The 13847-nt window shown below is 37.4% G+C and overlaps 1 protein-coding gene across 2 annotated transcripts in view; it reads left to right on the forward strand.

Moving 5' to 3' along the window:
• Positions 1 to 13847, forward strand: part of pkn1a (protein kinase N1a) — a 61935-nt gene that overhangs the window by 26224 nt on the left and 21864 nt on the right. Inside the window, exons 1-5 of one of the 2 annotated variants that reach the window (XM_044115411.1) lie at positions 6696 to 6821; positions 7436 to 7630; positions 9749 to 9854; positions 11465 to 11613; positions 12432 to 12552. In XM_044115411.1, the coding sequence (XP_043971346.1) occupies positions 6780 to 6821; positions 7436 to 7630; positions 9749 to 9854; positions 11465 to 11613; positions 12432 to 12552 (613 nt within the window). In that variant the 5' untranslated portion in view covers positions 6696 to 6779. Of the gene's footprint in view, positions 1 to 6695; positions 6822 to 7435; positions 7631 to 9748; positions 9855 to 11464; positions 11614 to 12431; positions 12553 to 13847 lie in introns of those variants that run through there. The other variant, XM_044115412.1, reaches the window with a different exon arrangement.

Genomic DNA, 13847 nt, shown 5'->3' on the forward strand with positions numbered 1-13847 from the left:
AATATTAACAGAATAGCCCAGTTGGATGAAATAAAGAGAGTTGACAACAAATGACTGAGTTGCTTCAGAAGCATCATTCTGTAGATATCTGGGAGTATCTGTAAAGCTTTAGACAGCCTGTTGCTCTGCATGGGTCGCAACAAACTACAATGGGTTTGGATTCTGGTACCTTCTTATCAGAACCTCTTCAGCAATCTGAGCGGCTGCAGCTCGACATGCATCATTAGGCTCTGGCCCACTTTGACCCTGTTGGTTGTTCACCCCTGCTCCTTTTCTTGGATCACTTCTGGTTGTTCCTGCTCTCTGCAGACTGGGAATGTCGCCGCAACAGCTGCGGCTTTGGAGACAATGTAACCCTCTCATGTCTGACTTGACTCAAATTCTTACAGCTGCCCGTTTTTTACTGCTTTAACCCGTTGACTTTGAAGAAAAAAAAATGCTCTGTTGGTTCCTAGTATGTCGTGTAACCATAATAAGATACATAATCTGTGTATGAGAAGGTCATTTCTGCTCCAGTTATTTGTAATACTGTATCTTAGTATTTGTTCTTTGCTCAAGCTTTTTAACCAAACTGCTGGTAGGAACAAACTTGCTTCTTTCATGGAATTAAAATGTAAAATATTCTTATTGGTCACCATAACCTCAATTGTTCTGAAAAGCCAGTTATGCTTTGCAAAAGCTGTTTCAATCATTCAGAACATTTTATTGAATATGCATTATCAAGTTGGGAAAATTAAATCCACTTTAATTTCTTGTTTTATATATTTTGTAGGTATTCCAGGTATATTGTGGTTTCTTTTTCTACATCAATTTCTCTTTTGGTTCATTTTCATTTAGTTTTAATACAAATCATTTAAAAGTTCTTAGTCTCTCTTTTTTTAATCAAATTATTCGATAAATCTAATGTTGATACATTCTCCAAAATCAGGGTGAAACTGTGAAACTGCCCCTCGTTCCGTTCCTCAGTGAAAATACTGATAGAAGCAGAAATAGAGAACAAAAATATATATAAACATACTGTGCCCCATGAAATTTCTTCTGTTTTTGAACCTCTGTGACACTTTAAACAAATGTTTATATTAGGTAAAGACACGGTCAAATACAAACGGCTATCAAAACAATCTGGTCCTGCGTTAGAAAGTTACTGCCTCTTGTTAAATGATTTATTGTTTGACTCCCATTTTCCTGGTTAGTTTCACTAGATAGCACTAACCCTTTTAAAATCTGGAAATAAGTGAATGAAAGGCTAAAGGACCTCAAAATAGCGAGAAACGGTCACCGACCGAGTCTTATCAGTCTGGAAAGAGCGCAGTTTCTAAAGGGGTTTTGGACTCCAGAGAACCATAGAAGAAGAGACGACATGGAACAGTGGTAAAGCCATGTGGACCAAAAAGACCCAAAGGTTCATCTCACATTTGCAACTTAACATCTTGATTATTGCCAAGACTTTGAGTGCAATAATCTGTGGACTAATGAGACAAAAAATGGAAAGTTTTGGGAGATCTGTGTCCCTTTTCCATATGGTGTGAAAATAGCACCATTTTAAAAAACAAACCTCATTCCCAGAGTCCAACTTGTTGGTGGTAGTGTGATTGTCTTGGGATATATGCTTCTTTAATTTATATTAATTAATAGACCAGTAAGTTCTGGTCATGACCAAAATAAATCCTAAAAGGAAAAACCATGAACATCAGTTTGTGACCTTAAGATGAAAGGTGCTTGGATTATACACCAGTGCAATGGACCCAAACACACAAATAAGTCCACTATCGTACAAGTTTAAAAAACAAACAACAAAATTAGGATTTTAGAGTGGGCTTGTCAAAGTCCAAACTGAAATAAAGATTCTTTATTGTGGCCAGAAACGGAATATTAATGCTCAAAAACCTCCCACTGTGGAGACTTAAAGAAATGATGGCTGCTCCCTGGTGCTGATGGTTATTTTTTCACATAATATCAGATTGGTTTGGCTTTTTTCCCCCATTAATCAATTAGGTTTATTTGTATCGCACATTTCAGAAACGCATTAGTTCAAAGTGCTTTAAATGGTGAAAATGCACACAAAAAACATAAAACCTCACACAGACAACAACCAATAACAGACATCTCATTTTGTTAAGTACCATATTTAATATCATCAATACGCCTCAAATATGTTGGTCAATACTCCAGCTATCATGGTTCAAAAGCGACTCTTAGCAAGTGGTTTTTTAGTCTTAGTCTTTTTAGTGAATTATTTATAAGCATAATTGACTATTGAAACTCTGCTTTTGCATTAACTCAGGATATAACTGAAATCATAATTTTTTTTTGTTTGATCTGAAACATTTAGGTCTGAAGGGGGGTTGTGATGGAAATCAGAGGACTGGCTGTGTTTTGTGCCGCTGTGTTGTAAACATGTTGTGAAATCAGGCAGAGTTGTTTTCTCCAACATGAACACAAATTATTTGTTGCTAGAAAACCTTTCTGTCTTAGTTGAAATTTAAGCACATAGTAACTGAAGACATTTAATCTGCACCCCAAACCACTTCTCTTTTCTTCTTCCTCCTCCGTCTGATACGGGCTGCGACTTCTAACTCGGACAAAGGTCTTCTGTCCTTCCTCTGTCACGTTAAAGGCATCCCATCGCTGCTCTGAGGGCATTTTCACTTGCCGTCACAAGAGGCGCAGATCGCAGTCCTCCAAGCGTGCCGAGCTCAGCGGCCTCGCTCTCACAGTGACATGTTCTCACGTTTCACTGGAAACTGAGAGGGGCTTTGTGTTCATGTTCATTAAAAGTGAATATCTCCTCTCCTATTTTTGTCCGTGTCGTGCACGCTTGCACAACTCTGTGACCTCTCTGTGGGGATCTGAACTCTGTGGTCAGCCCAGGTGGGGTATATCAGAAAGAAAAATATTCAAATATTTCACTTTACATGTCGTTCCCCTCTGTCCGGCCCCAGGCTTCACTACGCCACACACAGTCTGATTGAATTACACTCTCTTGGTGCTTTTATCTATTGAATTAGCCCGTCATGGCCTCCCTGAACACTATGTCTGAATGTTCTTCCCCGGGCAAACTTACTAACAAGATGCATGAGATTATCTGTTCATGCCCAGTGGATGTTGCCATTTTTGTCTTCCTCGTCTTGAAATGAACCTGAAGTTTTTCACTTTTACAACAGGGGAATCAAATTTGGTGCAGAGTAAAGCTTCGCTGTCACAACCACCGATGTGACTCGGTTAGTGATTTGGTCTCCCTGCCATGTTGCATATTTGTGTCGGATCACAAACATCTGCTGCCGCCGACACGTCTGTAGCAGATGGGTGGTGGAAGTGACAGGAGGCAAGTTCCCACCAACTGGACGATTTAATCCTGTTGAGCTGAACATAGTCCTGTATTTATTTCTGTTTTAATTTTTATGTTTTTATTTCATTTTTTATTTAATATATTGAAGTTAGATTTTTTTGCATTTTTATTTCTTTTGTTTTTTATTTTATCTAGAAATATTTTTTTAATTTTGTAGTTTTAAATGACCATTTCTTTCATTTTATTGTTTTTTTTTTTCAAATCATTGTTTTTTTTTAGTTTAATTTGGCATTTTTGTTTTCTTTAACAGCTGTATTTATTTAGTAATTTTACTCATTCATTTATTGTTTTTTATTTAGAAGTATCTTTTTAATTTTGTATTTTAAGTGGCCATTTCTTTTGTTTTATTCATTTCATTTTTTCCTTTTTAAAATTTCTTCATTTTTCATTTTTGTTTTTTTTAACAGCTATATTTATTTCTTTACTTTAATCCTAAAGTTATTGTTTTATTTTTAAGTATTTTTATTTAAAAAAAATTTTTTTAAATTTACTTTCTATTTATTTTTTGTTTTTTAAAGGCTGTGTTAATATCTGAGTCACCTGGCGGACACATGTGAGGGTTGGTGTAAAACATGCGCTCCCATAAGAGTCTTTAAGTCCAGCTTGTATTGATAAGTCATAATTTGAGTGCACAACATTTTTGGTGAACATTTACATCAAGATACATTTATAAAACAGCTGAAGTCAGTTTCTCTTCCTACGGTCTGAGGTCCTTTCAGCAGAGACAGCTGGACTGTAAAAGGCAACCACACTTTGTCCCTGTACTTAATAGATGGATAAATTCAGCAGTGTGGAAATACTTTTGTTGTCAAAAAAACAGTGATGGTGTCAAACGAGCATAATCCATCACTCTCTTTAATCTAACACAGCACTTAGCGGGCTACCAAGTACAAGTAAATAACCAACTAAACAGTTTAAAAACTACTGTTTTTTTTTTTGTCAGTCTAATTTGTCTTAGCATAAATTACAGTAAAATGCCATTACATTGAATAATTTGATGACATAAGCAGCACATTGCTATATTTGAATTCGCCATTTCCTCCGTGTATCATACGAAGTAATAAATGCGCTGTTTTTAATGTAAGACATTTTGTCATTGTAGCATTTTTACCACAACAGCTAAAAGAAGCTGATTTTTTTTTTTTTTTTGTCTGAAGCCACCTCATGGTCCTAAATGTACCGAGCCTAAATGTACTTGAACATTTTTAGATTCCAGGAAGTAGTCTTCTAGTTTATTCTGTGTCACTGAGGCTCAAAGGGAAATGATTGATCCTGTCTTTATCCACTGCTGCGACAGTGGTGAACGTTTTCACCAGCCAGCTTTTGCAAAGCGCTAAAGTTGGTTTACTGTCGGAGAACATCCCATTTTCATGATGGATATGTTCTGCTTTTATTCCTTTATCGGGTGAAACCAAATATCAGACATCACATAGACTCTTGTTTGTAATGATGAAGGCTTCTCTGGCAAGCTGTCAGTGATGATCTATATTGTGTTTTGTTTGATATATCGAAGTCGTGGTCAGACAATGGCAATTTTTTATCTTTAACTGGATGATTTTTAAATCACCCATTATTTTTAGTTTGTAGCCTAGCAAAGAAGAAGAAAGTCGGCACCAAGAAAATAAAAATGTCACTCTAATATTTAAAGTTTTGCATTAATTATCCAAAAGATAAACATTATACAAATTTGCTTTGTTGAATCCAGCTGGCTACTTATTTTTTTTTTTGAACAAGTGGTGTATGTGACATAAACTTTTTTCTAGTTATATTTAAATTGATCAGTTCCTGGGAATTTCTAATCCATAATCCATGGCTTTATTTAAATTTAAACTGTTTATCCTGCTGCCTCATGCAGAGAGTAGGATGGTGAGGTGGGCGATATGTTTTGTTACAATATTTTACAGTACCATTTTGTAATGATAATAATGACAATAAGAACAATTACTACTTTTCTAGGTAACTATACGGCTCTGACAGCATTATAGAGGATTCATAGTCCCACAAACACAAATACTGCTTTTGAAAAACATCCCCATTTGTAATATGCTTCTTTGGGACACCAGTCACTCAAAAAAGTGTGATTTATTTAGCACCGTGACTGCTTTTATTATATACTTTCAAATTTATTTCAACTATCATTGAACAAACGGTGGAGAAAATAGTAAAGCTAACAATCCTGACAATATGGACAGCTTTGGGTGAGTTTAAATCATTGATGGGAATTTATTGTGACAACAATAAATCAGAATTCCTATCATGAGAATAATTTTTTCACAATAAATGATAAACGATACAATAAATGCCCAGCCCTCCTGTCAACTACAGCCGATCTTATCTCCCAGTCTTCTGCCACCACTGTTTTCTTCTGCTCTCCTGTGAGACTGATAGACAGATGTGTTAACCGGCCCACCAGTTAACAGGTTATGTTTGCATTTAACAATACTCACCCCACTGTTACCAACTCAGCGACTTTCTTGCTATATTTAGTGACATTTCAGACAAGAGAAATTGGTATCGAACAAAATTGAAAGCGGCAGATTGTTGTTGTTTCAAACTGGTAATCTGCGATCAGCCAAAAACTGCAATCGGTGCACTGCTGGAAAAAATTAAAGTTGCTATTTTTGCACATTTGACCAAGTTTGTGAAGCTATTGCTATATTGCTGCTGCAGAGATATCAAATAAATTTGTAATTCAGCACATTTACATTTGTAAAGAAACGTTTTAAGTCAGTTCACTGTTTTTCGGATCGGTATCGGCTGATTTTAAACCTCAGATATCGGTATTGGAAGTGGAAAAAGTGAATCGGTGCATCCATACTTTTAGGAACATAGGAACCCATTATTAGGCATTTTGCTCCACCCACAGCCACTCCTGTAGAGATTTTATCATGCCTTTTCATCTTTCTGCAGAAGTGGAAGCTTGTATATAAGAGGAAACAAGTAATCCAACTAGCAACATTTATGTCTCCCAATATTCCCGCCTGGCTTTGATCCAGTGCTTGGAAGTCTCATCCTTCTCTTGTTTCTGCCCTTAAGATAATATCAGCGACTCAAGTGAGAGCAAAGGAAAGGTCACAGTTTGAACACAAACAGGCCTGATGCATTAGTTCCAAGTATGATTACCAAACCCTATAATGGAGAGCGAACGGCTGTATTCCCTTTATCTGACTCACCACTGACAGCAGCAGAAATCGCAGAGGAAACAGGAAAGGCCTGAGCAGCTTGGTGTTGGGAAGGATATCCTCTTTTGGAGGCGTTCCCCTCCTCTCTCACTTGACTCTCCCTCTCTTTATCTCTTTTTATTGTGTCACCCTCCGCCGGCACATTTTGCTCTTGGTGTGGCATAAACCACCCGCTTGAGCGTGGAATCAAACCGCAGACTTTCACCCCCCTTTTGTATCTTTGTGAACTCGTCAGATCTGAGGCGGTTATGTGTTGGCATGGGGACGAGGAGGATGAGGACAGCTCCGAGGTTGGTTTGATTTCTGCTCAGTGATGATTATTTGGAATAGGTTTTTGTGTCTTCCTGCCTTGATGACTCTCCACATTTTGATTTTTTTTTTCCCCCAAAAAGACGACTTAGGATGTATATTTCACTGGGAAGATCAGTCTGGTTAAACCAATGGAGACACAATCAGAGGAAAAATCTGAGAACAATTGACAGCTTGGACCGTTGTTCACCTTTTTGGCCGATAAGCCAACATAACAAATACTTTTTTAAATTTGAAATACTATGAAAACCAGTTGAAATTGATTTTATTTTATTTTTTTCATTGATGCTTTGTTGCTAAGGTTTCTCATTTTTACCTAACTGGCCTTTTCCTCTCCTTCCCCCATCACTATCTATCTGCCTTTCCTCCCATTACTGCCTTATCAGGCTCACTATCTCTTTCTCTTCGCTCCTCCTCACTCTCAGCTCCACACATTAACAGTTTAAAGAGGATTAAATTAGGATTAATCAACATTAACGATTCTTTTTTCTTTTGTTTTTATAGTGTTAACAATCACACATTTTAACCACTGTTTCCTTTGTCCCCAATTTTCCCTTGTTTTTCCCGCCCTTCCCTTCTGTTCCTTCTCTTGTAGAGTGACCCAGGCGGGCTGTCTGTTCTGGAGCAGCTCGGTTTGGACCAGAACTCCGACTTCTCCGACTCGAGCGTTCAGCAGCTCTTGGACGAGCAGCGGGAGAGGATCCGCAGGGAGATCCGGAAGGAGCTGAAGATCAAGGAGGGTGCGGAGAACTTGCGCCGCGCCACGACTGACAAGAGGAACGCACATCAGGTGAGAACAAACGCTTGCAAAGACGCATCAGAATCAGGGAAGCAGCTTTCCTTTACTTTATCGTCTCAACGCAGAACTTTACTGTCCGGGAAAGATCCTCACCCACTGGTGGTGGTACTCTATCTAAAGGATGTCATTTCTTTTTTCAAAACTAGAAAAAATCAGGTTTACACTGACACGTTTTTCAATCATTTATCCACTGCTTTATCTCCTTGAAGACAATTACACCAAACCAAATAAAAGCTTCATGGTTCTTCTGTTCCTGTCTTGTTTTGTGTTTCGTCTTATTTCATCAGTTTGATTGGTTTCAAACTGATGGCTGGAATTGGGAAAATTAATTTATTTTTTTAATTTATTTTTGAATACCACTTGTATCTTAACCAGTTTATGTCAAACTACATGTCAAAATTTATAAATAGAAATGGGGGAGCAAGGGGAATCAGGATTGCACCAATATGAAAATTTGGGCCAATATCGAATATTAGTATTGCTGTAATGGCCGATAACTTATATTCTATACATTTCGCCACCTTTTTGACACCTTGAAAGAAACAATCACTCGCTAACTTAACCACTACTTCAGTTAAAACACCCACAATCCTCTTCTGCATCACTGTCACATAACTAACTTCCTCCACTCCCCATTTAAAAACAAATGACAAGACAGAAATAAATATTGGTTATTAATATCAACCCAGTTTTATTTATCAAAGCAATACCGATATATTATAAAATGACAGATATCAGTAGATACTGATGTCAGTTCCGATATATCGGGCTTCCTTAATCAAAAGTCAACTAACCTGACGGGGCTTCTGGCTGAAAACTGTTGCTGTATCATCATGGTCTCATGATGAGCTAACAGCTCAATATCAGCTGTTAATATAACCTGATACCACACACAAATAATTAGATTTCTGCAAGGAATCTGAATTGGTCACCTGCTTTGTGAACGTAAACATTTTGAGTCTGAATTAGAGCTGCATAACATTAATAAAACCTGTGATACTCTAGATGAATTTAATAATATGACTTGCAATAAATAATCAAATATGTGAACGATGACAATGTCCTGCTTTGAGTTCACTGAAGGACTTTATCCAGCTTTTTGGGGGATGATGCAACATTTTTATAATCTTTGGCTTTGGCAACAATAACAACTTCTCAATTACATTCCAATCTCTTTACTTTTTGTTATTTTTGTGCAACATTAAACAACCAGTGTCAACAAAAAGAAAGTATGCCATAGCTTCAAACTTGTCAAAGTGTAGCCATTAGCCTAAAATGTTTTAAATCCACAGCTCAGGAGGAAGAATATGTTTAAATTCAGATATCAAGAAACTAAAGTAGGAATGTGTGGTTTAAGACTTCAGTTGTAATGTGACAAAATGTGGATGTCTAAGTCTTATTAATGCTTTTTTAAGGCCCTGTGCTGTTTATATTTTGAGTTATTTTGTTATTCTATCGACTAATTGATTTTTAAGGTGGGTGTGAAGGCATCCAATTAGGTCAAATTCAGGATTAATGATGGAGAAGCCTGAAAGCTTTTAGCTAAATATGTAGGATTAGAGTGAGAAGAGAATTATATCCCCTGCAGAACAAAATGGTTCTTCACTTTGGATTAATTATTCCTTTGGTAGTTTGATGGGTACTATGACGAAAACTTAAATCCAGCGAAATTTGTTAAAAAATATATTTCCGGGATGTGCTGTGGTGTCGCAGGGGTTAAGCACGGCCCACATGGGGAGGCCTTAGTCCTTGACGCGGCCGTCGCAGGTTCAAATCCCGGCCTGGCGACCTTTGCTGCATGTCTTCCCCCTTCTCTCATTACCCACTTTCCTGTCAATTAACTATTTAATAAAGGCCACTAGAGCCAATAAAACCTTTACAATATATATATATATATATATATATATATATATATTTCCAAAAAAATTACATAAAATGAAACTTGTTTTATTTTCTGCTTCTTGTTTAAGACTGCATACTTCAAACAGATGATTCCATAATTTGAGTTATACTCTGATAGTTTCTCAGAGGAAATAATGCTGAATGATGTCTTATATCAATAAATAAATGAATTACTTCATGCTGTTTCTTCTTTTTGTTTGCCTTTAGGTGGACAGTCAGCTGCGCTCTTCGAACCGAAAGCTGGACAATCTGCATGCTCAGCTGCAGGAGCTGGATGCTCACATCGTGGTGAAAGGAGGAGAGGAGAGCAAAGGTACAGCTACCACCACTACTATCACTTCTTTTTTAATCATCACTTCATTATTTCCCTCCATTTTTGTAAAAAAAAAAAAAAAAAAGGCTTTAGCTTACATTATTTTGTGTATTTTTAAGATTGTTGTGAATCAACAAATTGCAGGTAGGATTCAGGACTGAGATTGCCACAGAGTAAAGCAGATTTTGTGTTTGGTGAACCAGTAATAACACATTTTCTGAGTCCAGTAGATTTTGATTTAAAATTTCCTGGTATTTTAAAGAGTTTATGACGACATGCACTCTGACAGCTCCACCCATTTGTTAGCATAAAGGGAGAAACGGCTCATGGTCTTTTACAGAAGGCAAAAGAGAAATCCTAAAATTCCCACTTCCTTCTTGTTTACATTTTGAAAAAATGGGAAGTTGCGCTCATTGTCTTCTTCTGAAGTTTTCATGTCGTTTCCTTCAGTATTTCTTGCTGCAGCGCCTCCACGAGTGAGAAGGTGAACAGATTTTTCAAAGTGTTTGATTTGCTTGACACAGTGTAGCGTGAAAGTGAACCTCACCAGCTGAAAATATAACAAAGATTGCAAATTTTGGCCCTCAGTTGATCAAAGTCTACCGAACTATCAAGTGTGAAATCACCTTTACTTTCGTCTGACCAAATTTCATTTAAAGACCCTGTAACCTTTAGTAAACTCTACAGAGTCTTTAACTGGATGTTAAACCGTTTACGCTTGTGTTGCATCATATTTGCAACTTATTGCAACACAAAGTCATGGATTCATATTTAAACGTTCGCAGAAAATCTTCAGCTTAAATTGAAGTATGCAAAAAAATCGATTCTGTTAATTTATGTTTTAAAGAAATAGTTATGGACAAAAGTCTTTTTGTTTAGGAACAATTGTTTAACATCTTTTTTTTCCTGCACTGTATTAATTTACTTAAAAGTTGGATGTTTCTAAGAAAATGTTTCCATGTGAGATTATGCTACTGTAAGAGGAGATGAATTTGTTGTCGGGTTGTTCTTGCATATCTATACCAAGGATGCCAATAAGTTTGTCCAAGTCTGTAGATTTTTATTTTATTTTATTTTATTCTCAATTGGTTCATTTGTCCACAAATGCATTTTTGTTCATATTTGTCAGCCATGTTGCATACAAGTTTTTTTTTGTTCTAATTTTAGTGAAATTGTTTCCTTTATTCATCTTTTTTTAAAGTAGTTCAAATAATGGACACGGTAAAAACAAGTATTTGTGTTTGAGGCTGAAAAAATGTAAAACAACAACTTTAACTTAAATTATAATTAGGGAAGCAAATCCAAAACTCCATCTCTCTAATCTTGATTAATAAATGCAATGCAACTTTAATTTTTTACAAAATAAAATGTTTTAATAAAAAAAGCCTTGGAGCATTTTAACTGTACATACATATTGACCTCTTCAGACTTATTACCACAGTGAATTTTTTTGAAAATGTCAAATGTTGCTTTTGTTACCCAAGTATAGCCTCATATTATTAGATGCTCCATTGAATTCCCAGTGGAGTAATTTCCCCTTTTTCCCCCACCGTGTGAACCACCATCCTGTTCCTTATTTTGTCGTCTCGAACCTTGCCGTCTTTCCACAGATGAATGTCCCGGGTCTCCGGGGGCGGAGAGTTGCACGTCAGCCCACAAGGAGCGCATCGCCGCCCTGGAAAGGCAGCTCAACATCGAGCTCAAAGTCAAACAGGGGGTGGAGAATATGATCCCCATCTACGCCAACGGATCAACAAAGGTAGAGGAATGTTTCCCTTGATGCACCACACACACATGTTTGCGTGGCTATCTTTGTGGGGACTTTCCATTGACTACCATTCATTTCTACAACCTAAACCTTACCTTTACCCTAACCCTAACCATTACATACGTAACCCTATCCAAAACTCAATTCACGCCCTAGTCCTAAATCTGACCCCTGATCCAAGACAGCGTTTCCCCTTGTGGGGACCAGGCTTCCCACAAGGAGCAATTAGTCCCCACAACGTAGTGCATGTCAGGAAAATGATCCCCACACGGTATTACAAACAAACGCACACACACATATTTACACACTTACATGCTGTCTTTGTGGGGACTTTCCATTGATTTCCATTCATATCTACCCTTATCCTAACCCTAACCATTAAATACGTAACCCTAACCAAAACTCAATTCACACCTTAGTCTTAAATCTAACCCCTGATCCAAAAACAGCGTTTCCCCTTGTGGGGACCAGGCTCCGGTCCCCACAATGTAGTATGTATCAGGAAAATGGTCCTCACAAGGTATTGCAAACACACACACACGCAACCACACATACATATATACTAAAGTCGCAGTATCATGTTCAGTAGGATAAAGGACACATCCATCACATTGTCTCTCCAGGTGACTAAATCCTTTTCCATCTTTTTCTCTCTTGCCTTTTCATACAGCATTGGTTTGTGTTTTTGGTTTTGATGTTTCTGTTATACTTCTGCTTCCCTCACAGTTTTTGTATCTGACATGTAACGGTAAACTCTGTGATTTAGTCTGAACCGTTTCATGTGACTTTCGTCTTGTTTCTGTTTTCAGGATAAGAAAATGTTGCAGACGGCCCAGCAGATGCTGCAGGACAGCAAGACCAAAATCGACATCATCCGGATGCAAATACGGAAAGCCGTGCAGGCCACTGAGCACACCGAGGACACACCGAGTGAGTCTAAAGAAATTACACCTCTTTATCTTCCTCTGCTGTTGTTTGAGGGGTTTTTGTTCTGCAGATGCTCTGAACTTTATTGTTTTTTTTTGTGTTAAACTCACCAGTGCAAAAGTTCTGGATCAGACACCAAACATATAGAATATGTGGGGAAAAATGTGTTTAATTTTTATGCCGGCTTGTTGGTTTTTCAGTTCACTGTTTGCAGGACAAGTGACAAGAAGTTAATACACTTCATTCATTCATTCATTCATTCATTCATTCATTCATTCATTCATTCTACACATGAAATCAGGAAATCTCATTACCTATTGTAGACAGAGTTCAGTACTTTTACCTTTGGACCTTTCTATAGTTTTTATGTTGCAGTTTAGTTTAGATTTTAGTTGTTAGATCAACACTAGGGAGGATAAGATTATGAAGTAGAAGGAAAAGGAAGGTAAAGTTTTGATAATCAGGGCTGCCGTTCGTATTCTGACACCCCTAAATAAAGAAGGATGAGTGCATTTTTCAGAGCAAGAACTCCTGTTTCACAACCAACATGTCAAAAAATGCTTTCTGGTTTGATGAGAAAAAATTTTAAAAAATGACATCAGACTTAGATAGGACACTCTGGTACTTTACAAATCAGTCATTAAACTCACGATGAATGAAAGAGAACTAAAAGAAAGCAATCCTCAGAGGTCAGAGGTTGACCTTCCTGAAGGAGAATAACACCAACCATCCAGTTGTAACTGTGCTGGTTTAGACCAAAACACATTTATCTGTCAGAATGGCCTAGTCAAAGTCTGTGCACCACTTTGAGCTGCTGTTCATACACTCTCTACTCAATCTGATTAGAGCTTAGATCAAGCCTTAATACATCCCAGTGTGAACCGAAAATGAACCTCAATAAATATTTTAATTAGGATTTTTCTTCTTTCATTTTATTTTTAGATCATCATTTCAGTACGCAAAGTAAGTGTAGCTTTTCCTGTTTTTAGCTTTTGTTTAACAACTTTCAGCTCCATTTTGTCACTCGTTGCAACCTCAGGGTGAGTCTTGTGTAAATCCTCCGGGATGTGGGATTGATGGGAGCGGAGCCGGTTGGAGGTGCGTTAACTTCTTTCCTCAGGAGGATGAGCTGCCAATTCCTATTTAGACTTTTATAAATAAATCAACTCAACTTTATATTGTGCATTCTCGTTTGGTCTTCCACAGAAGCACGAATCCGACCACCAACAAATTCTTTTATAGCCAGACCGTATTTCTGGTCTGGCTATAAATCTAGACTGAGCTTCAACTGCTTTCAA

Source organism: Gambusia affinis, linkage group LG04, assembly GCF_019740435.1.
Source record: "Gambusia affinis linkage group LG04, SWU_Gaff_1.0, whole genome shotgun sequence".
NCBI lineage: Eukaryota > Metazoa > Chordata > Actinopteri > Cyprinodontiformes > Poeciliidae > Gambusia > Gambusia affinis.